The sequence below is a fragment of the Prionailurus viverrinus genome, chromosome D3 (assembly GCF_022837055.1).
Source record: "Prionailurus viverrinus isolate Anna chromosome D3, UM_Priviv_1.0, whole genome shotgun sequence".
Lineage (NCBI taxonomy): Eukaryota > Metazoa > Chordata > Mammalia > Carnivora > Felidae > Prionailurus > Prionailurus viverrinus.
This window is the reverse complement of record NC_062572.1, coordinates 44,960,131-44,983,430: the sequence shown is the minus strand read 5'-3', so window position 1 is coordinate 44,983,430 and position 23,300 is coordinate 44,960,131. Positions and strand designations below refer to the sequence as shown.

The following is a 23,300-nucleotide window of genomic DNA, read 5'->3' as shown; positions in this document are numbered from 1 at the left end:
TGCGATTCTCTCTGCTCCTCCCCTGCTCACGCACATGTGTACACTCTCAAGATAAACTTAAAAAAAAGGTAAATGACTCAAAACTAAACTTCTCAAAGAGGATAATAAAGAGGGGCAGTGTGGTATTGCAATGTTACCATATACTGTATTCCATCTAACACAGTCACTGGACTCTACACTGTAATGTTACTAGTCACAGGGGGAGCCTGGGGTTTAATAACATTTGAATTTCCCCAGCAAGGAGGAAAATTTCACATCCAAATGTCCATATCCAAGGATGTTTTTTCCTTAAACCAGAATTAATAAAACCCACACTAATAACCATACCATACTAAAATTTGAAGAGTTTAACTTTGAGCTTATTTTAGATAGTAACCATGATAGCATGGTTGGTTTTTAATGGCATCTTTCTTGAATTTGTTTTTTTGATTTAAAAATTTTGTTCTAATGTTTATTTTTGAGAGAGAGAGAGACACACACACACAGAACCTGAAACAGGCTCCAGGCTCTGAGGTGTCAGCACAGAGCCCAATGTGGGTCTTGAACTCACAAACTTGTGAGATCATGACTTGAGCCGAAATCAGATGCTCAACTGAATGAGCCACCCAGGTGCCCCACTGAATTTGTTTTTAGAAGATTTTGATAGTCAAGCAAATAAGATTCAAGGGTCTGATTAGAACACATCTTAAAAAAAAAAAATTTTTTTTAATGTTTATTTCTGAGACAGAGACAGAGCAAATTGAGATCATGACCTGAGCCAAAGTCAGACACTTAACTGACTGAGCCACCCAGGCACCCCCATTGCTGGATTCTTAATTTTCAGTTAACTGAGTTAAATTTCAGATTTTTAAAAAACTATAAACATTTAAGGTCGTAAATTTCTATTTTCTATTTCTCCAAAGTTTAAATCTATAATACTTTTTACCATTTAATTCTGTGTTTTCTAATTTACGTTATGATTTCTTCTTTGATTCTGGAGTTATTAAAAAGTATGTGAAAGCTTTTAAAATACATTTTGTTATTCACATATAATTCAAATGCATTTGTGTTGTCTGTAAGACTAAGCTTGCTGTCTTGTTAAATCCAAAGTTTTTCTTACCCTTCTTATTAAATACTGAAAGTATTTAGTATCAAAATTCTAGTAAAACATTTTGTAGAAGTGTCAAAATGAAGTGTCAAGGTTGTGAGCTGGTTAATCCTTATTTAGACTTATTTCTTTAGAAACAAGGTTTAGAAGATCTATGTATTTCTGATGCATTTTTTACCTTTATGCAGTGATTGTCGTTATTTTTAATAATGCTTTCTGCCTTTAAAACTCTATCTGATATCCATATAACTAATTGTCATTTGTCATACATCATACATATATTTTTTTAGTTTCAACCCTTCCATATCCTTATGTTTAAGGTGTTTCTTATAAACAACATATAGATGGACTTTTAAAATAGAACACTAACTTCTAGGGGTGCCTGGATGGCTCTTTTGGTTAAGCATCTAACTTTGGCTTAGGTCATGATCTCGCAGTTCTGGCTCCACCTGCTTGGGATTCTCTCTCTCCCTCTTTCTCTGCCCTACCAACCGCCGCCCCCCCCAACTTGCTGTTTCTCTCTTTCTCAAAATAATAAAAAATATATACTGACTAATATCTTTGAACTAGGAAGTCCATTTCCATTTATTGTTATATGTGAATTTCTTTTAACTGTATAATTTTATGCTTTCCATTACGTGTTTCTTATGTGGCTTTTCCTCCTTGCCTATTTTTATTTGATTGCTTGAATCTTTCATATTTCCTTGTATCGTCATTTCAAAGTTACACATTCTATTTGTTTTACATACTTAACAAGCGTGTTTTACTGGAAGTCTAGTTACTATCTCTACCTTCATCTGTAACATTCTTTAATTCTTCTGATCACTCCCTGTTACTTTTATCAAATGTTAGTTCTACTTTTTAAAATAATCCCCAAATAGTAATTACTATTGTTTTATACAGTGAATTCTTGATGAGATTTATTCATGTTTACCAATGTCTTTGAATAGCAATCCTTCTTGTAATTTACTCAGTGTTTCTGGGTTCTATTTCCTTGACAGCTTTTTTAGTAAGGACTGTTGATAATATATTGTTTTAATCTGAAAGTAACTTTACTTCTCAATCACTCCTTCCTGATTGATCTACTGTAACTTGTTACAGAATTCTGGGTTGATAACTTCTCTTAACACTCATTCTGGTTTGTTTTGTTCTTAAAGTCAGCTGTCAGTCTAATTTTATTTTTTTTGCAGGTAGTCTGGTTTTTCTCTTGGGTGATTTTACAACAATATGTAGAAATATGGATTTATTTTGTTTATCCTACTTAAGACTTGTACTTGAACCTAAGAATTTATGCCTATTCTCAGTTCTGAAAAATCCTCAGTCATTATCTTCATTATGGTCTCTTTCTCATTCTCTATTTCCTCATTCTGTGGTTGATTTTTATTCTTTCGTATTTTCTAACTCTTGATCCCTTTTACTGTTCTGGGTGATTTCTTAATCATTAATTCTTATTTCCACCTGTGTCTATTGCTAGATTATTTGTTTTTTCAAATTTGCTTGGTCCTTTTTCAGAGTGTCATGTTCCTTTTTAAAATTAATTCCTTCTTTTATGTCTTTAGCTATCTTAAATATACTTATTTTAAGCTGTATTTACCTGATGGTTTTATTACCTGAAGTGGTTGTCTAAGTTCTGTTGTTCTATCTGCTGATTCTTTCTCATGGTAGGTTGTATTTACCTGATGGTTTTATTACCTGAAGTGGTTGTCTAAGTTCTGTTGTTCTATCTGCTGATTCTTTCTCATGGTAGGTTGTTTTCTCGAATGTTTTAGTGTGGATGGTTATCTTATCAGACTTTATCTGGAGGATCCTTGTATGGCTTAGGTTGAAGGTGTGACCTCCAGAAAGATTTTTATCATCAGACTGAGACATTTTAATTCACCCTTAACTTGGGGGTTCCTTTGAACTGCAGGTAGGATAAATTTAAATTGTAGGACTGCATGACAGTAGACTTGTTATAATTTCTCGGGGAGTACTTTTTCCTTTTCACCTATACCCCAGGTAGAAATGGACAAGCTTGTTCCTGTGCCAGTGAGCAAATCCTTCTTCCTTAATCTGTTCTTTTATGTTCAGTGCAGTGCTTCAAAGGCCTGAAATTTATTCAAGGGAAACTCAGTTGCAAATGTGTGCCGGCCTAAGGCCTTACCTTCTGTCGTTCTGTAGCTCTTACAACCCAAGTTCCCTGGCTCCCCAAAGTGGAAATCATTTGCAAATTTCTCAGCTAGAAGTAACCATATTAGCTCATACTTCAGTTTTCAGTTCCCTCTTCTTTTATGCATTTGTATTGCCTTGTGATTTCTAAAATTATTCTGCCAGTGCTTCTAGGTGTTTCATGATGGGAAACCATACTCTGCTGTGCCAAAGTCAACACAATAAATTCATTTCATTCACTTGACATGTGAGAAAAGCAATACTTCATGTGAAACATTTTAAACTTGCCTTGTCTCTGATTTGCAAGCTTCCATGTTATCAGGACAGAGATTCCAAAGCCTTGTTAACTCCTCACTACAAAACAGACACATAAATACATTTTTTTATGGACATCATCCTCATATGCCTTAAAATTGTAAAAAATACTTAAACAGTGAATTTTTAGGTGGTGACAGAATGAGTTTTAATTTCTTCGTTAAATTTTGCTATTTAGCAAATTTTCTATATAAGCATATATTTAATGATTACAATCGTTTGTTTTTTCTAAAAATATTCAAGTAGAGTATAAAGCAATGAATAATTAACTGGAAAGTAAAAGAAACTGAAGGATTGTGGTACCTTACAGCAGCTGGAAATGAGCTGGATCATTCTAACAGCGACTGTATTGTCTATGACATGGAAAAAAATGGCATAGCCTAGAGCCATGGATTTTGGGAGCAAGAAACAAAATGGAAGCTTATCTATCTGCATGAGTCCATGTAATGGGCCATCGAGATGGACAGTGTGTGGTCTGCTTTAGTCATCTATGTATGCACCAAACACAAAAAACTTGAAAAACACAAAAACTGGAGAGTGCTTACAGTAACATCTTCAAAATATAAAAAAAACATACCATCCCACATAGGAGATGGTATTAAGGTTAACCTACTTTCCCATTAGAATCTTTTTGTTGGGTCCTTTCCCTAGGAAGTCCTCTGGTGCCGTTCTCTTGCGAGCTACTCTTGTTGGCTTGGTGTCTGATGTTCTGTGGTGAACAAAACACACTGGACTTACAAATGGATAGCACACATAAAAGTGTTTAATGTAAAAGAAAATTCATTTCTTGTTTTCTTCCCATAAAAACATCAAAGCTTCATATTATTATAAAACAATCATTAGAAGACAAAAATCCCACACCAGGGAACAAATTGCAAGGAGTGGATATATATAGCATTTTAAAAATAATAATAATAATTTGTTCTGGGAACTTAATGACAAGAAATCTAAGGTGAAAAATTCAACTAGAAGTAAATCAGGGGTAACTGCAAGGCTCAGTTGGTTAAGCATCTGACTAGATTTCAGCTCGGGTCATGATCTCATGGTTTCTGGGTTCATGTTGAGCTCTGTGCTGACACAGCTGGGATTCTCTCTCTCCCTCCCTGCCCCTCCCCTGCCTGCTCACGCTCTCTCTCCCTCAAAATAAAAATAAATTAAAAAAAGAAATAAATCAAAATGATTATATTCTTGTTAATTCATTTATTTATTTCAATAAATATGTATTTGAGAGAGAGAGAGAGAGAGAGAGAGACAGACAGACCATGAGCAGGGGAGGGAAAGAGCGAGAGGGAGACACAGAATCCAAAGCAGGCTCCAGGCTCTGAGCTGTTAGCACAGAGCCTGATGTGGGGCCCAAATTCATGAGCCATGAGATTATGACCTGAACCAAAGTCGGACCCTTAAGTGACTGAACTACTCAGATGCCCCAAAATGGTTGTATTCTTATACAGTTCTACTTACACTTTTTAATATGTAATACACATATACATATATCCATAATGTGAAATAATGTCAAATGATATTTTGAAATACCTTTCTCATATTGCTTGAGATGCGTATATATTTACCTTTCTTTCACAAAACTTGGGCAGCCTTCATTTTTCCACGAGTTCCAGTTTTCTTCAGTGTTTAATATATGCTGGGAAAAACAAAGAAATTATATTTATATAATGAAGACCTTTGAAATTCTATTTGGTGCTACGAAGACTATGTAAATATAAAACACATACCTCTACCATCTTTGAAAATCTTTCTCCATCGGGGGGGTTTTCAGATAGTAGCTGTGATTAGAAAGAATATACTAAGCTTTCAACAACTTTCTGCATCATAGGTGTGGTTTGTAGGCAGGGAACCAAGAAGTGTTTGTGATCTTGTACCTGAGCTTAACTTTATCCTTATTTTCCTATTTGGGGCTGAAACAAAGAAAATTCTAAATTTCCATTTTGTTCAATCATGGGTTTGTTGCATGTTGAACTTACTTGATAAACTGATTTTGTAGTATCTTCAATCCACAGTGATTGCTCATCAGTTAAAACATAGTTTGAACTAGGAAACAAAGCAATAAAAGCACACTTAAGTTACAGCAATGTGTATTCAATTTTAAGGCTTATATACTATCTTGTAAAAACCCAAGGCCTATAACAGATAAGTTAACCAGACTGTAAACAGTGTCAGAAGTTACCAAGATATGAATAGGATTATAAGAGAAAATTCTTGCACTTCACTTAAGATGATCAGAATTGAAGACATGAAGGTGTATAAAGGAGAACACTCAATCTGATTAACTATGAACAGAGCAATGAAGGTTTCCTAAAATAAATTTAATGTGGAATGAAAACCTCTGAGACAATATTAACATATTCTTCTACATGGTGCACATCCAGATAAAGCATGCTACATTTCTTTAAAAGGCAATCAAAACACAATGAATAAAAAAAAAATCCACCCCTAGAGAAGGGTGAAGGCAGACCCAAAGTGTTAATGGGTGCCATTAATTAGGCTCTCACTATGCAGTAGGTGCTTTACTGCCAGCCAGTAAATAGTGGTAAGACTACTGTGCCAGGATCTGAGCACTTTACACACATTATTCATTTAATTCTAGAATGAGGATGTGTGTGTATTCAACAGAGGCCATAAAGGCTCAGTGATTTGCCCAAGACAACAAAGCTTGAATTCAAACCTAGGTCTGGCTCCAAAGTCCTTGATCTTTCCACCAAACTATATTAAAACTCAACAATAGCAGGATAAAAAAAATAACATTTTTGAGTACTTGCTATTTGTTATATTAAAATCAAAAGCCTGAAAGGGCTGAACTGCACATAGTGATTGATGAAAGCGGGATTCAAAGCCAGCAGGTAGTGAAGACACAGTCTTCACACAACTAATAAATACAACACTGCTTTGCAGCTTAGAAGTGCCATTGAGTAATGATGAACTCTACTTGAGTTATGGATAGGACAAGAGGAAGTGGTCTGTGCTGCAGGTGGAGGTACTCAGGAAGTAGAGGAACTGATCAGGTTTTCTGAAACTCCAAAGAAACTGGAACTCCTCTGTGCTTCAAAGATTTACTTTATTCTTTTGAGTTCTAAAGGCTTAAGACAGCTCCACATCTTGTGAGAGAAGTATTATGGATTTACTTTGCAAATCAGGCTTGGAGAAGGTCTGAGTGAGGTGAAAGGGGAACAGTGGATGTCTGGAACAGAGAGACCTGCACCCACACAACTGGGGGACCCCTAGGAAGCCCTGGCGCTCATCAGGAGAGACTTACACTGATAGTAGATCCAGTCAATACCTTTCTCTAAAACAAATATCCTAACATCTTGTATCTCTAACAAAAGCGTCTGATTATCTAGTGTTGCCGCAAAAGGAAGGTTTCAGGGATGTAACCCTTATAAATTAAATGAGTCTGACACATAGGAAAAATACATCAGTATGTCCTCTTTTAGAAAGGACTATTTGGAAATCATTTACTACTCACATTAACTTACCTTTTGAATTTGACTTGCCCCTTGAGATACTGGAATAAAATGAGGTATTGCAACAGGATGTGTCGGCGAAAGTTACTGTCACTCAGTTGTAAATCCATCAACTAGTTGAAAAACAAAACACACAACACAAAACACATTAAATTCAAGTTTTGCCTAAAGGTACAGGTTATTCTACTACAGAAATGAAAGATTTTAATTAAAAAAATATTTACTGAGGGCTCACTGAATATGAGACATTACTGCACAAGCCCTAGGACAGAGAAGCAAAGGCTTCAGATTTTTAAACTATTTTATGCCATGAGAGATTTATTTCGGTAGATAGCACTGTTACATCTGTGGTTCTGAAGTCAAGATACAGCAAACCAGAAATATAAAAAGGTAAAAATAAGACCACCACTTTCTCACATATAAAGAAATAATGGCTAAAGAGTGATCCATATACAGATAATAACAAGGGATGGTGCTCATTTCTGTAGCCCTACAAAATGCCTATGACAGAGCCGGTGCTCAGTAATAAACAAGGAAGTAAGAGTGAAGAATCATCTGGGAATTAAGTGGACTATTATATTTTAGAGAAAACTGTATCATACTTGTATTATCACACAATCTGCATTAGAAAGGACATGAAGGTCACTCACAAGGATGTTCTTCAATAACCCTGTCCTGAGGGTGGTCTATAAGAATGACCTCCAATGATGAAGGCAGTCATTCTGATTATGTTCCTAGAGTATTGAAGGAATGCTGAGAGCTTGTTTGGAGATTCTAGCAGAGAAGTGCAGCTACTTGTATACCCTTGACCGAAGAACGGTCCTCCTCTATTGGGTAAGGCCGTCCTCTTCGACTGAGCGCACAGCTTCGGGAGGGACACACATGGAGCGGTGAGAGAGGAAGGGGACACCCACCTCGCCAGCTACATCAGCCGAATCAATCCTGGCAATCAATGGGGTGACAGATGTTGCAGCCAGATCACCCTCATATCCAAGGAATATGGAAACCTGTATCCACAAACTTGTGCTGCTTCAGCCTTCTAGAGCTAAAGCAACAATGGGGAGCTGCCTTATTTAATTACATTAATTAATTTATTATTAAAAAATTTTTTTAATGTTTATTTTATTAAAAAAAATTTTTTTTTTCAACGTTTATTTATTTTTGGGACAGAGAGAGACAGAGCATGAACGGGGGAGGGGCAGAGAGAGAGGGAGACACAGAATCGGAAACAGGCTCCAGGCTCTGAGCCATCAGCCCAGAGCCTGACGCGGGGCTCGAACTCCCGGACCGCGAGATCGTGACCTGGCTGAAGTCGGACGCTTAACCGACTGCGCCACCCAGGCGCCCCTGTTTATTTATTTTTGAGAGAGAACACAAGCTGGGGAGGGGCAGAGAGAGAGAGACACAGAATCCGAAGCAGGCTCCAGACTCCTAGCTGTCAGCCCAGAGCCTGATGCGGGGCTCAAACCCATGAACCGTGAGATCATGACCTGAGCTGAAGTCAGACACTGAACGGACTGAGTCCCCCAGGCGCCCTGGGAGCTGCCTTATTTTAAATGGATAACCAACCAAGAAGACACCTGAAAGCCCGAGGAATGGAATCCAGTTGAAGGTCCCAGGTTCCTTTGGCTATGCTTCCATTTACCTAACATTCACTAGCCACTTCCTCCTTTCTAAACATGACTGGCCTTCCAATCCTCACCTTTAGGTATTGAACCTTTTATTCTATTATTTATCATATTAAATATCTCAACCCAAATTGAATGGCACAGTCTCTTGACTTCCTTTCCTCTCCTAGATGACCTCACCATCCCTACCCAGGCTCTCAAGTTCCTTGACCTCAGCTCCACGGACAGGCATAGCTCTGCTGTGGCCCCACTGCTATGGACAAAAGCTGGAGCCGGTTATTACTCACAGCTACCCCAGCTCTGAAACCCTCAATTCACAATCCTCTCACCATAGCCTCTGATTCTTCCAGTCTCTCACTCAGTTGTCCCAGGACCTGACTGAGACCTTAAGTCCTTTGAATCATCTATTTTCTGCCTGTTAGTCCCATTCCGTTTTTATAGTAATCCTATTTTGATTAAGATAAGGGGTCAGCAAACCTTCTTTAGATGGTAAATATTTTAGGCTATGTGAGCCAAGAGGCATATTATATTATGTAGGTACTTATGTAAACATATTAAAATACAAAATAAAACAAGCAGTGGGTCAGATTTAGCCTGCGGCTATAGCTGGCTGAGTCCTGGTCCTGACTTTCTGGTTTCTCTCTTCAACCATTTTCTTGCCAACTTCCTCAACACCTTTGTGCCATACTTCTGTCACATCTACTGGGCAAAACAGCAACACCAGATCGAACCAAGTTACTCACCTTCCCTCTATCAACACGAAGGCTTCCCATGGAGGTTGCAGATGGAGCTACTTGAAAGAAAATACAAACCACATAGCTCTGCAGATGGTATCCCCCTATGCTACTGCCTCTAACTTAAAATTCTGGTCTCTAATCAGTGATCTTTCTTTATTCTCCAAGGCTGTAATTCTTTCCTCTTCTCCACAGCAATTACTGCAAACCCTTTCAACATATTACAAGCATTACTTAACTACCCTTCCACTCTCAGTACATCAACTACCTCCACCTTCAATGAAAAGATTTCAATAAATTGGAAGCTTCACCCACATCCTTGTTTTCACTTTTTCTTCTGTCTCAACATCTTCATTGCTGAAGGTAATCCTTCCATTTGGAAGTTCCAATCTCCCTAAGTTAACTGAGTCCCATCAGTTAACCCCCCTTTCTTCAACCCTTTCTTCTTTCCAAGCTCCTTTCTATTAGCATTAAGTAACTTCTCTCAAAGAGATCCTCAGCCTCCCCTCATATTCCCTAACAGCCAAACTTCTTGAAAGAACTGTTTCCAATTCACCCCTCAACCTGCACTATCTGTGGCTTTCTGTTTACCAATTTACTGTTTTTGCCAAGATCACCAATGACTTTCTTGTTGTTAAATCCAATGAACTGTGTCCCCCCACCCACCCACAATGAACATTTTTTTCAGAGTCCTCATCCTACTTGATATGCCTGGCTTCCACAAGGTCACACTTCTCTAGTTTTTCTCCAATTTCACTGGCTACTCTTCAAGCTTCTTCCTCTCCCGGACTCCCCCGCCCCTTAAATGTTGATTTTCTTCAGGATTCTGCATGATGCTGCATAATGTTTTCTTCTCTCTCTAGTCTGTATTTTCCTTTAATTACTACATACAGCTGGTAACTATACCATATACCAAATCTATACTCTCATCCTAGACCCTGTTGCTAAACTCCAAATCTGTATACTTACAAAGCTACTACATATCTACTTGAATGTTCAACTGACACTTGATCAGATTTCATGTCCAAAGTAAAACACACTTATTTTGCCCATGAAACCCACTTTTCTCCAGTGAGAGGTTCCACCCTCCAACTATTTGCCTAAGCAACTTGAGGAAGACTGCCTGGAAAAAGCACAACTATAAACTATAGGAGCAAATCTTGAGTTGGAGAGTATGTGACAAGAAAGAAAACAGGAGGTACCAAGACTCTAAGTCCAGTAAAAGACTCATCTGTTTGAAGACCTTAAGTAGTTCAGCCAGTCGGGAATACAAACAAGCCTGCTGGCTTGGAGAGATGAACTGAAATGGCTAGCGTTGTGTACAAACTCTTCATCTATCTTGGGCTTTTGGTCTCCCACGTTTCTTTTTTAAATTTTATATTTTATTTTATTTTATTTTATTTTATTTTATTTTATTTTATTTTATTTTATTTTATTATTTTATTTTATTTTAATTTAGAGAGAGACAAAGACAGCGTGAGCAGGGGAGGGGCAGAGACAGAGAGGGAGACAAGAATGTGAAGCAGGCTCCAGGCTCTGAGCTGTCAGCACAGAGCCTGACACAGGGCTTGAACTCACGAAACTGTGAGGTCATGACCTGAACCGAAGTCGGACACTTAACCTACTAAGCCATCCAGGCACCCCTCCCACATTTATTTTTTATGCTAGAATATAGTTTTTGATGGAAATAGTGGACTGAAAACAGGAGTCAACAAGACATTGAATCGGAAGTGGGAAGGGACCAGTATGATCAGTCAAGCTAACTGCTTCACACTATGCTTATGGAAACTATAAGCTCTGAAAGATCACACAGCTAGTGACAGAACTGAGACTAAAACTGACACGCTCAAGTGCATTATTTCTTCCTTAATGTATATTTTCTAGTTCTACTTTTCTTTGGTTATTTAGAAAATTACACCATTTACATCATGCAATGGGTCAAATATTTCTTTGTTTTGTTTCTTGAACAAAGGGTCTTTTTATCATCCTTAGCTTTTACTGCACATCTCAGCTCAGGCCTTTCAGCCTTCCTGATTATTATTCTAAACCTAAAAAGGATCATGCTATTCTTATTTATCTTTATGTGCCTTTCTGTCAATAAACTGTACATGTAAATAATATTTCTGGTAAAATTAAACTGAAGTATGAAATATCCCATTTCTATCATTTATACAAAGTACTTTAAAAATCTGTGCTAGAAAAAAAATTAAGAGCATTCTCATTAAAATCTTAATTTGTCATCATTAACACATTAGCTGATATCAAATTATCTAATTTTTAAATTATGAAAAATTTTAAATGTCAAAAAGGTACAGTTAAGTAATATAACATTCATGTCCCTCTATCCAGTGACATGTCAAATCCTAACATTTTTACCTGTTCCACATTTGTTAAAGAAATAGATATTATCGAAACTGTTAAGCCCTCCTCTGTAACCTCTCTCTTCTGCTCCCCTCTCCCTTCCTCTTCTATTGTAAGCACTACCATGTATTTGGTGTTTATGATTCTAATGCAGATTTCACATTATTGCTACATAAGTAGTCATCTATAAATAACATATTGAGGTATTTTGCATGTTTTCAAATTCTATACATATTATTCTGCAATAAACTATTTTCACAAGACATTATAACTGAAATTTATACAACTTAATACATGTAACATAATTCGGGGGTTGGCAAATTTCAGTTAAGGGCCAATTAGTAAATTATTTTAGGCTTTGTGGATGATACAGTCTTCATCACAACTACGACTTTCTGCTGTGGCAGTACAAATCAGCCATAGACAACAGGTGGATGTTATAGCATGGGTGTGAGGCAATAAAACTGATTTATAAAAACAGGTGGCAAGCTAGATTTGCCAATCTCTGCTCCAGTTAACCCACTTTCAGTGCTTTGTGGAACTCTACTGCATAAATTTACAGTAATTTACCAGCCTCCTGCTTATGAACATTTAGATTGTTTCCAAACTTCCACCTACAAACACATAATTTACAAACAATGAGTCTTCTTAATTATTTCCTTGTGCATGTGTGTGATTCTCTAGGGGCCACATCTAGGAACAGAAGTTTTAATTTTGCTAGTTATAAAATTGCTCTGCAAAGTGGTTGAATCAATTTATACTTCAACCAGCGTGTATGAAAGCGTCCTTTCCCACACCTTTGCAAATACCATTTGTTGTTAGGCTTTTCTGCTTTTGTCAATTTGGTGTGAAACGACTGCCTCATCATTTTAATTCCTTTGGCTATTAGAGATGGTTAGCATTTTTTTTTATAAGCTTATCAGTGATTTAGGTTTCTGTATGTGCAATCTACCTGCACATACCATCTTTCCAGTTTTCCACTGGCTTGTCTTTTTATTGACAGAATGTTCAGAATGTTAATCTTCTTCAGTTATACAGGTGATGAGTATCTTCCAGTTTGTGGCTGTTTTTTCACTTTGGTATGGTTTTTTCTATGGTATCTTTTTAAAAAAATTTTTTAATGTTTATTTATTTTTGACAGAGAGAGAAAGAGCATGAACAGGGGAGGGGCAGAGAGAAAGGGAGACACAGAATCCGAAGCAGGCCCCAGGCTCTGAGCCATCAGCACAGAGCCCAACGCAAGGCTCGAACTCACAGACCGCGAGATCATGAACTGAGCTGAAGTCGGACACTCAACCGACTGAGCCACCCAGGCGCCCCTCTATGGTATCTTTTACTATTCAAACTTTTATGTTTTCATATTAACTATATTGGTATTTTCCCTCATGACTGGTGCTGTGACTTGAGAAATCTTTCCCTGCTCCGAATGTACACATTTTATATATATATTTAAATGTTTCAGTTCTGCTTTTCTCATTTAGACTTAAGAATTTTTTTAATGTTTATTTTTGAGAGAGAGAGAGAGGGAGGGAGGAAGAGAGAGAGGGAGGGGAGGGGTGGGGGAGTGGCAAAGAGAGGAAGACACAGAATCTGAAGCAGGCTCTGGGCTATGAACTGTCTGACAGAGTCTGACATGGAGCCTGAACTCACGAATCGTGAGATCATGATCTGAGCCAAAGTCGGACGCTTAACTGAGTCACCCAGGTGCCCCTCTCCTTTAGACTTTTAAGCTGGAATTCAGTTTTGTGCATGTAATAAGGTATGAATTGAATTGTATTTTTTTCCATATGAGTGAGCTGTCCAAGCAACATTTATTAAGAATAATCCATCTTGGGGTGCCTGGGTGGCTCAGTTGGTTAAGCATCCAATTCTTGGTTTCAGGTCAGGCCATGATCTCACAGTTTGTGAGTTCAAGCTCCATGTGGGGCTCTGTGCTAGCAGCATGGAGCCTGCTTGGGATTCTGTCTCCCTCTCTGTCCCTCCCCCCAGCCCTCTCTCTCTCAAAAAAAAAATAAACATTAAAAAAAGGAATAATCCATCTTTTCCTCACTAATCTGTAATGTAACTTTTGTATCTCAAACTTCAGTTTGTGCTTTCTATTTTTCTAGTTTTTTTTTTCCTTCTTTATACCTGTACTAATAATTGCTTTACTATTTCAATTACTAGAGCATTACAGGTCTTAATATCTGATAGGGCAATTGTTTCCAATTTCTTCCAATTTTTCTTAGTACTCTTGGTTTTTCAGAAGAACTTTAATATCAACTTTTCCTTCTTCCTAGAGAATACCCTTTAGAAGTTTTTCAAAAAGAAGGTCTTAGAGAAGTATGTTTTCCTGGTCTTTCAATGAGAATGTCTATTTTGTCCATAGTCTTGAGTGCATTTAGCTGGATATAAAATTCTAGATTGATAGGTTTTCTTCTTTAGAACTATAGCATTTCACCACTATCTTCTGGTATCTGTTAACTGTTAGAAATTGGCTAACAAACAGCTGTTCCTTTCTAGTATATTTGTCTTTTTTTTTCCCCCCCTTTAGTGGCTTTTAAGGTTGTCTCTTTGTCTCTGCAGTTATAGCATGATGTACTGAAGTATTATTTGTAGCACACATTTAATCTTCGAACTTGGTATTACCTTTAATTCTTTTCAATATACTTTTCCCTCTATTTTGTTCTTTAATAGTTGCTGAAATTTCTCAGTCAACCACACATTGCTCTCAACTGCTCTTTCACATTAACAAGCTAAAAAAACCTGTCTCTGTGTCTTCCGGGTAAACTTAACATTACCTAACATTCATTAGTTCTCTTTTCATCTATGTTCAATCTATAGTTTAATTCTGTGTGTTCTGCTTTGGTTTTGATGATCACATTTTTCATTTCTAAGTCTCTCACTTAGTTGTCATATTGAACCATTCTGTTTCATTTCTGCCTGTTTCAGTTTCACAATTTTTTATTTAGTCTCAATGGATGCTATATAATCAATTATCTCTTTGATTATCCAAAACATGTATTTTTTTTTTTTCAACGTTTTTAATTTATTTTTGGGACAGAGAGAGACAGAGCATGAACGGGGGAGGGGCAGAGAGAGAGGGAGACACAGAATCGAAAACAGGCTCCAGGCTCTGAGCCATCAGCCCAGAGCCTGACGCGGGGCTCGAACTCACGGACTGCGAGATCGTGACCTGGCTGAAGTCGGACGCTTTACCGACTGCGCCACCCAGGCGCCCCCAAAACATGTATTTTTAAAGTCACGATCAGGCTGTGTATCTGGAATAAATACACGTGTATCCCAACAGTTGATTTGGTTGGTGGTATTTCCGAGTATTGAATTTCTTTATAAATTTTGTGAATCATATTGTAATTTAATTGTAATTTATCAGAGATTTGCATGAGAAGCTTTTGTTTTGGAATGTTTGTTTACTTTCCCTTCTTTCTCTGTACATCCTTTCTTGTCTAGGAGTTTTCCATTTGATTCCATGAGGGTCCCTGGAGCCAAGTCTGGAAAAAGTCTTAAGATGAATTCTTGGAGCAACTATTTTATTAGTATATTGAAGATATCACATATTTAGTCACAAAGCTAGAGACATAAAGCTTGACACAAATCTGTGTCTTTGTTATCCCTAGACCCAGAGTCTCCTATGAATCCACTGCCCTTGGCAGAATACTATTAATATTTTGTCTTAGCTTCTTTTTAAAAGAAGGTAAATTTCAACCTCAGTCCCTGGCTTCAAGCAGTGAATCTGGCTCTGGCCCCTGGTCCCACATGAAACATATCTGGTGTCTACCACTTGCAGCCAAACTCCTGGCTACCACCTGTAGTCAAACTCCTTGTAGCAAAACTCCTAATACAATTATCACTGTATTTGTAGTCAAATGCTCTACCCCTGAGCTATACCCCCCTTAGCACTGCATTTGAATAAAATTTACTTATTAAGCTGTACAAATAAGATTACAGAGAATGTTTAAACACCTTATTTGTACCTAAGGGACAAACTAATTACAAAATATTATCTTCAATAATGCAAATTAAATCCTAACTTGAGGTTCAAAATATATGCACTTGAAAGTAATTAAACTGCAAAATAAGCCTACAAAACAGAAAATGCAGAACTTCTTTCACTTCTGAAATCAAATTAGTCTTACTTGTGGAAGGAAGACACAAGATTCTCAAACTAATACTTACCAGCTTTAACCAAAAATAAAGAAACATTTCTATTAAACTTAAAAACAAGATCAGCTAAATAGAAAAAAAGACGAGTACTTATTATGCTTAGTGAAAAAGAAAAATTTGTACCTTTTCACTTGTTAAAAATTTTGCAAAATACACATGTTCTCCTCCTGCTTTTAATTCTTCCATCTTTTTCCTGGAGGCCTGAGTATCATCTAATTTATAACTCTTAAAAACAGCTAGAACTTCTTCAGAATACTGCAAAGTAAAAATACCAATTAGTTTTATTTGACATTGTGGCCCAATAATTTTTTAAGTGCTTTTCTATATCAAAACACCTAGAATTTACTCACAGTTAACCATGAATGCATATTGTAAAGCATATTAAACAAGAAAAACCATGACGGGAAAATGGGAGTAAAACTACTTGTTATGAGATTTCATGGTATTGTAAAAGTTGGGATAAACCCTCTACTCCTGAAGAAATATCATTTCTTATATAGTTTGTGTAAGGGGCAAATAGAGAAAGTAATGCTTTGAGATTATACAGAAATTTACCATTGAAATTAGCTGTTTAACCAGCTGTGGAAAACATTCAAGCATTTCTTGTGCTAAAACGCTGTGACCAAATAAGACAATGATGTTGAATCCTATCTAGTAACAATTCCAGATGATTTCTCACTCACCACTTAATCTGAACACACACCATGCCACTTTTAATAGCTACGCATTCACCTTGGATTTTGACTACAACTAAAAAGGACAACTGATCTTTAAGTAGCCAACAAAAAGAAATATAGAGAATTCTTTTTTTTTTTTTAATTTTTTTTTTTTAATGTTTATTTATTTTTGAGACAGAGAGAGACAGGGCATGAACGATGGAGGGTCAGAGAGAGAGGGAGACACAGAATCTGAAGCAGGCTCCAGGCTCTGAGCTGTCAGCACAGAGCCCGATGCGGGGCTCGAACTCACGGACTGTGAGATCATGACCTGAGCCGAAGTCGGCCGCTCAACTGACTGAGCCACCCAGGCGCCCCCAGAGAATTCTTATAAAACAAAGGCTAGCTGTTTTTTTCTGATAGTTTGTAAACCTTTAAAAAAAAATTTTTTTTAAGTTTATTTTGAGAGGGAGAGAGAGAGAGAGAGAGAGCACCTGTGGGAGCAGGGGAGGGGCAGAGAGAGAGAGGTGGAGAGAGAATCCCAAGCAGGCTCTGTGCTGCCAGTGCAGTGACTGACACAGGGCTTTAACTTATGAACTGTGACATCATGATCTGAATCTAAATCAAGAGTCTGATGCTTAACAGAATGAGTCACCCAGGTGCTCCAACTTAAAAAAAAATTTTTTTTGTTAAGATTTTATTTTTAAGTAGTCTTTACACTCAAAGTGGGACTGGAACTTAAACCCATGAGGTCAAGAGTTGCATGCTCTACTCAACCGGCAAGGCACCCCTAAGCTTGTTTACCTTAAAAATAAAACTGCCAGTTATTTTACCAGCAAAAAAAAAAAAAAAAAAAAAAAAAAAGAAAAAGGGTTTATTTGGGAATAGCTGAGAATTGCAATCTGGGACTAGCAAACTACCCACAAAGCCAGACACAAATTTTGGGAGAACAAAGTAGAAGAATGCTCTTTTACAGAATAAAGGAGGAGTTCTGAGGGGCTGTTATAAACTAAAAGTCCACTGGAATAAACTGGGAGTTCAAAGTATAGTGGTTTCTCATTGGCTAAACTGTCGCTATCTCTCACTGGCTGGGCTGTTGCTGGGAGAGGAAGAAATCTTCATGCTGTTGGGACAGTAAAATAGTATAGACTGAAAAGGTCTATCTCTTCCAGCTGGGTCTGAAATTAACAACTAGTGCTGAGTGTAAGAGTTCCCCCTGTTGGTTTCCTGATTCTTCCATTCTAAATGAGGTTTCCTTTTATTAATTTTCACAGGCTATGTGGCTCATGTGGTCTCAGTCACACTACTCAAGTCTGCCATTACGGCACACAAACACCCATAAGTAATACATAAATGAATGAGTGTGGCTGTGTGCCAATATAACTACGAAAACAAAGAAAAGACTGTATCTGGCCCATGGCCATAGTTTGCAACCCTTGTTCTAACAGGATACTTGAAATAATTTTGTGCAAAGTAAAGACAACATATTTGGCAAATATTCATCAATTTGTGTTGATAATACTATGTAAAAAAAAATCAAACCCCAAGGCTGTAATTGCTAACTTTGAAATCCCTAACTCATTTATAAACAACTCCACAAAATTGGCAGTTTAAATACTAATTTACAATTTAGCTTCTGCATTATATTGTAAAATAGGCATAAAAACCTAAGAGGTAAAATCATACAATAAAAAGTATGCTGGACAAGAGTCAAGTTTTGCCTCTGCCATAGCTGTAAAACATTGACTTTTGGGTAGTATGTAACTGGCAACTCACCTTAAGAAAAGTTTTCCATGAAATCTTCTCATAGCATTGCACAGGGTTCCTGAAGTAATCTTGAAGTGACCAGAATTTTCGATACAGGTTGTAATCAATTGGAATGGAGCTAATAAAATAAATGTTATATTAAATAAATCATTTAAATTTTTTTAGAAATATCTAAGTGCTCCTAACTTTTCTTAGGTCATAAATCCCTTTAAGAAGCTGATGACAGCTAAGCCCCTTTACCCAGAAAAGTGCACGTTCATACTTAAACTTTTATAAACAATTTCAGGGGATTCATAGACTCTAACAGATCCACTTTACAGTAGCAGAATGCCTGAATTTTGGCCCAATACATGATTATTCAGAATTAAAGACTATGTTTCCTAACCTCTCTTGCAGCTATGTGTGGCCATGTGGTTAATTTCTGGCTATTTGGGAGAAGTCATATGTGCAATTTTGGGGCCATGTTTTACCATTTTCCTATTTCTCTTTCTGCTGGCCATAATGCAGATATGATGATGAGCCACATGGACTATAGGGAAAAAAAGGAAACACCAAGATATGGTGGGATAAGAAGTTAGGAGGAACATAGGTCCCTAGACAATCTTCCTGAGAAATGATATTCTACCAGCTCTGAACTGCCTGTCTCCAGACTTTTACATAAGAAAGAAACCAACTTCCATGTTGTTTAAACTAATGTCACTTTGAACCTATGCTAAAAGACATGGCATCAGACAAGTACATATCAACTCAGTATTACAAAAGTAGGCATTTTCTTTAGTGTTTTTATTATGGCATTACTAATTCAACCTGTAATTTGTTACAAATCTGCAGTGTCAATACACATTCTATTAATTTTTAAATTTACAAAAATTAAACTATGTTTTAATTTTAGAAGTTAAACATTTCAGGGGTGCCTGGGTAGCTCAGTCGGTTGAGCGTCCAGCTTCGGCTCAGGTCACAATCTCACTGTGAGTTCGAGCCCTGCGTCAGGCTCTGTGCTGACAGCTCAGAGCCTGGAACCTGTTTCAGATTCTGTGTCGCCCTCTCTCTCTGTTCCTCCCCTGCTGATGCTCTGTCTCTCTCTCTCAAAAATAAATAAACATTAAAAAATTGAAAAAAAAAAAAGTTAAACATTTCAGACTTTTTTATCTAAGAGATTTTTGTTTTAACAAAATCCTCTATATCATTCAAAATAGCCATTATATAATGTAAAAAAATGCTTGAGGTATGAACTATTTCATATCCTCAAATATCCACACAAATTTTCAACATCACTTCTGTAAAATTAATTTTGTGTGTACTACCTTACTCCATTCTTTCTAAATAAACCTTAATAAATTGAACCTATGGATTATAGTTAGTATTTTCTCTAAGCTTCATGGCCATACAAATATTCCAAGGAAGATTGTAATTTTATGTGCAGAACAGGAAGGGGGGCTTAGTGATCCACAAAGTCTTATGATCTTAAGAGTCTTGCATTCTCTATTCTGGGCAATAGAACGTTAATCTTCCACTCTTCATTTTTGACATGGATATATTAAAAATTACTTTTTTGATGACAAGGGAGTGACAGGGACAATATTATAAAGCATTTTAAAGGATTATAGTAAAATAAAATGAGTATAATTTTCATTATGTACTTTAAGAGTTTTTTGGGAGCGGTAGGGTAATATTTAAAAGACTGAAAAGTGTCTTACTTCCTTTTTATACAAGGATAGAGTAGAAAAGTAAAAAATAATTTGCTAGTGTAAAAATCAGTTTTCTGCAGAAATGTCTGAAAAGGCATTAGTTTTCTAAGAATGACAAAGGGAAAAGTATTTTAGCAAAACATGGGGAAGCACATTTGATGAAGATTCTACCATAGTACTTTAATTCATATGATTAAGATTACAATGTATAAGTCAGTATCATAAAATACTTGTCTAAAGAATTTCATTAAATTTATAATCAATTGGCACATCAATTAAAACAACCACATACAGTAACAGATTACTTATCTTATAGTCACACTTCTGACAACTCTAACTGTATGGAACAAAGGTGTGAACTTGGAAATAATTGAAAAAAGTCCTTGGTCTGCAAGGAAACAGCAGTCACAGAGTGCATGCATTTCATTTTACAAAAGAGGCTGAAATTATGCTTGAATTACGCTTACCCAGATTACAACGGCTTTGAATTATGTATAAAGGTTAATAATTTAGCAAGCTAGCTAATTTTGATAAAAGAATGCTAACTTGGTAGAACAACTACTAGTATTTGAAATATGTGGACCTTGCTTCAAATCAATAATGAAGAATACTGGCAACTTTTAATTGACCAATAGCCAGCTCCTGCCAAAAGTTTTATCAAGAACTGGCAGTGTTCAAAAGAATCTAACGGGCATGTTAACTTTTACTCTTTCTACATTCTTTCCTAGTAACTTTGAAAACAGGAAAACAATGATCTGAACATCAACTGACATCAACTGTTTTCTATAACTGAAGCAATTTCATTGATTTACAAGATTGTAAGTCTGGGTTTTCTACATAACAAGTTAAAAAAAAAAAAAGGCCACAAAAGGAACATTTTCCAAAATGTGCAATTGGAAAAAAGAAAAGCCATGTATAAAATAAATTATTTATATTCCTCAAATAATACTATAACCAGTATTTGTGTAGTTCCATACACTTAATAAATAAGTTTTTTGAAACAAAATGGCTTTTGAAGATTTTATATAGTTTTATATATAGTTATATGCACACACACACAATGTTACTCAGTTACCACATATAAGAATATAATAAATGCCTCTTGAAATGCAGTACAAGGAAAGTTTGCCTTTAAGAAATGGGAGACTACCAGATACACAAACTAACCTTACACCTTAAAGAGCTTGAAAAAGAAGAGCAAATAAAACCCAAAACAGCAGAAGACAGAAAATAATAAAGATTAGAGCAGAAATTAATGCTATCAAAACCAAAAAAACAGTAAAACAGATCAATGAAACCAGAAGCTGATTCTTTGAAAGAATTAACAAAATTGATAAACCACTAGCCAGTCTGATCAAAAATAAAAGGAAAGGACCCAAATAAATAAAATCAAGAATGAAAGAGGAGAGATCACAACCAACACAGCAGAAATAAAAACAATAAGAGGAATATTATGAGCAATTATACACTAATAAAATGGGTAATCTGGAAGAAATGGACAAATTCCTAAAAACATATCTACAAAAACTGAAACAGGAAGAAACAGAAAATTTGAACAGACCCATAACCAGTAAAGAAACCGAATTAGTAATCAAAAATCTCCCCCCAAAAACAAGAGTCCAGGTCCAGATGGCTTTCCAGGAGAATTCTACCAAACATTTAAGGAAGAGTTAACACCTATTCTCTTGAAGCTGTTCCAAAAATAGAAATGGAAGGAAAAATTCCAAACTCTTTCTGTGAAGCCAGCATTGCCTTGACTCTGAAACCAGACAAAGACCCCACTAAAAAGGAGAACTATAGACCAATTTCCCTGATGAACACAGATGCAAAAATCCTCAACAAGATATTAGCCAACTGGATCCAACAACAATACATTAAAAAAATTATTCACCACGACCACGTGGGATTTATACCTGGGATGCAGGGCTGGTTCAATATCTGCAAAACAATCAATGTGATCCATCATGTCAATAAAAGAAAGGACAAGAACCATATGATCCTCTCAACAGATGCAGAGAAAGCATTTGACAAAATGCAGTATCCTTTCTTGATAAAAAACTCTCAAGAAAGTAGGGATAGAAGGATCATACCTCGAGATCATAAAAGCCATACACGAAAGACCCAACGCTAATATCATCTTCAATGGGGAAAAACAGAGCTTTCCCCTTAAGGTCAGGAACAAGACAGGGATGTCCACTCTCACCACTATTATTCAACATAGTATTAGGAAGTCTTAGCCTCAGCAATCAGACAAGACAAAGAAATAAAAGACATCCAAATTGGCCAGGAGGAGGTCAAACTTTCACTCTTCGCAGATGACATGATACTCTACATGGAAAACCCAAAAGATTCCACCAAAACACTGCTAGAACTGATTCATGAATTCAGCAAAGTTGCAGGATATAAAATCAATGCACAGAAATCAGTTGCATTTCTATATACCAACAATGAAGCAACAGAAAGAGAAATCAAGGAATTGATCCCATTTACAATTGCACCAAAAACCATAAAATACCTAGGAATAAATCTAACCAAAGAGGTTAAAAATCTGTACACTGAAAACTATGGAAAGTTTATAAAAGAAACTGAAGAAGACACACACACACACACACACACACACACACAAATGGAAAAATATCCCATGCTCCTGGATAGGAAGAACAAATATGGTTAAAATGTCAATACTACCCAAAGCAATCTACATATTCAATGCAATCCCTATCAAAATAACACTAGCACAGAGCTAGAACAAACAATCCTAAAATTTGTATGGAACCAGAAAATAACCCAAATAGCCAAAGCAATCTTGAAAAAGGAAACCAAAGCAGGAGGCAACGCCAGACTTCAAAGCTGTTATCATCAAGACAGTATGGTAATGGCATGAGAACAGACACTCAGATCAATGACACGGAATACAGAACCCAGAAATGGACCCACAAACGTATGGCTAACTAATCTTTGACAAAGCAAGAAAGAATATTCAGTGGAATACAGTGTTTTCAGCAAGTGGTGCTGGGAAAACTGGACAGCAACATGCAGAAAAATGAACCTGGACCACTTTCTTATACCATACACAAAAATAAACTCAAGATGGGTGAAAGACCTAAATGTAAGACAGGAAGCCATCAAAATCCTCGAGGAGAAAGCAGGCAAAAACCTCTCTGATCTTGGCCACAGCAACTTCTTACTCAACATGTCTCCAGAGGCGAGGGAAACAAAAGGAAAAATGAACTATTGGGACCTCATCAAAATAAAAAGCTTCTGCACAGTGAAGTT

The 23,300-nt window shown here is 36.6% G+C and overlaps 1 protein-coding gene across 1 annotated transcript in view; it reads right to left on the bottom strand.

Moving 5' to 3' along the window:
- Nucleotides 1–23,300, bottom strand: part of THOC1 (THO complex subunit 1) — a 52,677-nt gene that overhangs the window by 5,313 nt on the left and 24,064 nt on the right. The window contains exons 10-17 of the mRNA XM_047828772.1: nt 18,346–18,454; nt 16,037–16,168; nt 7,039–7,139; nt 5,530–5,596; nt 5,281–5,331; nt 5,119–5,189; nt 4,164–4,259; nt 3,524–3,589 (exon numbers count right to left, since the gene is read on the bottom strand). Of these exons, the coding sequence (XP_047684728.1) occupies nt 3,524–3,589; nt 4,164–4,259; nt 5,119–5,189; nt 5,281–5,331; nt 5,530–5,596; nt 7,039–7,139; nt 16,037–16,168; nt 18,346–18,454 (693 nt within the window). The remainder of the gene's footprint in view (nt 1–3,523; nt 3,590–4,163; nt 4,260–5,118; nt 5,190–5,280; nt 5,332–5,529; nt 5,597–7,038; nt 7,140–16,036; nt 16,169–18,345; nt 18,455–23,300) is intronic.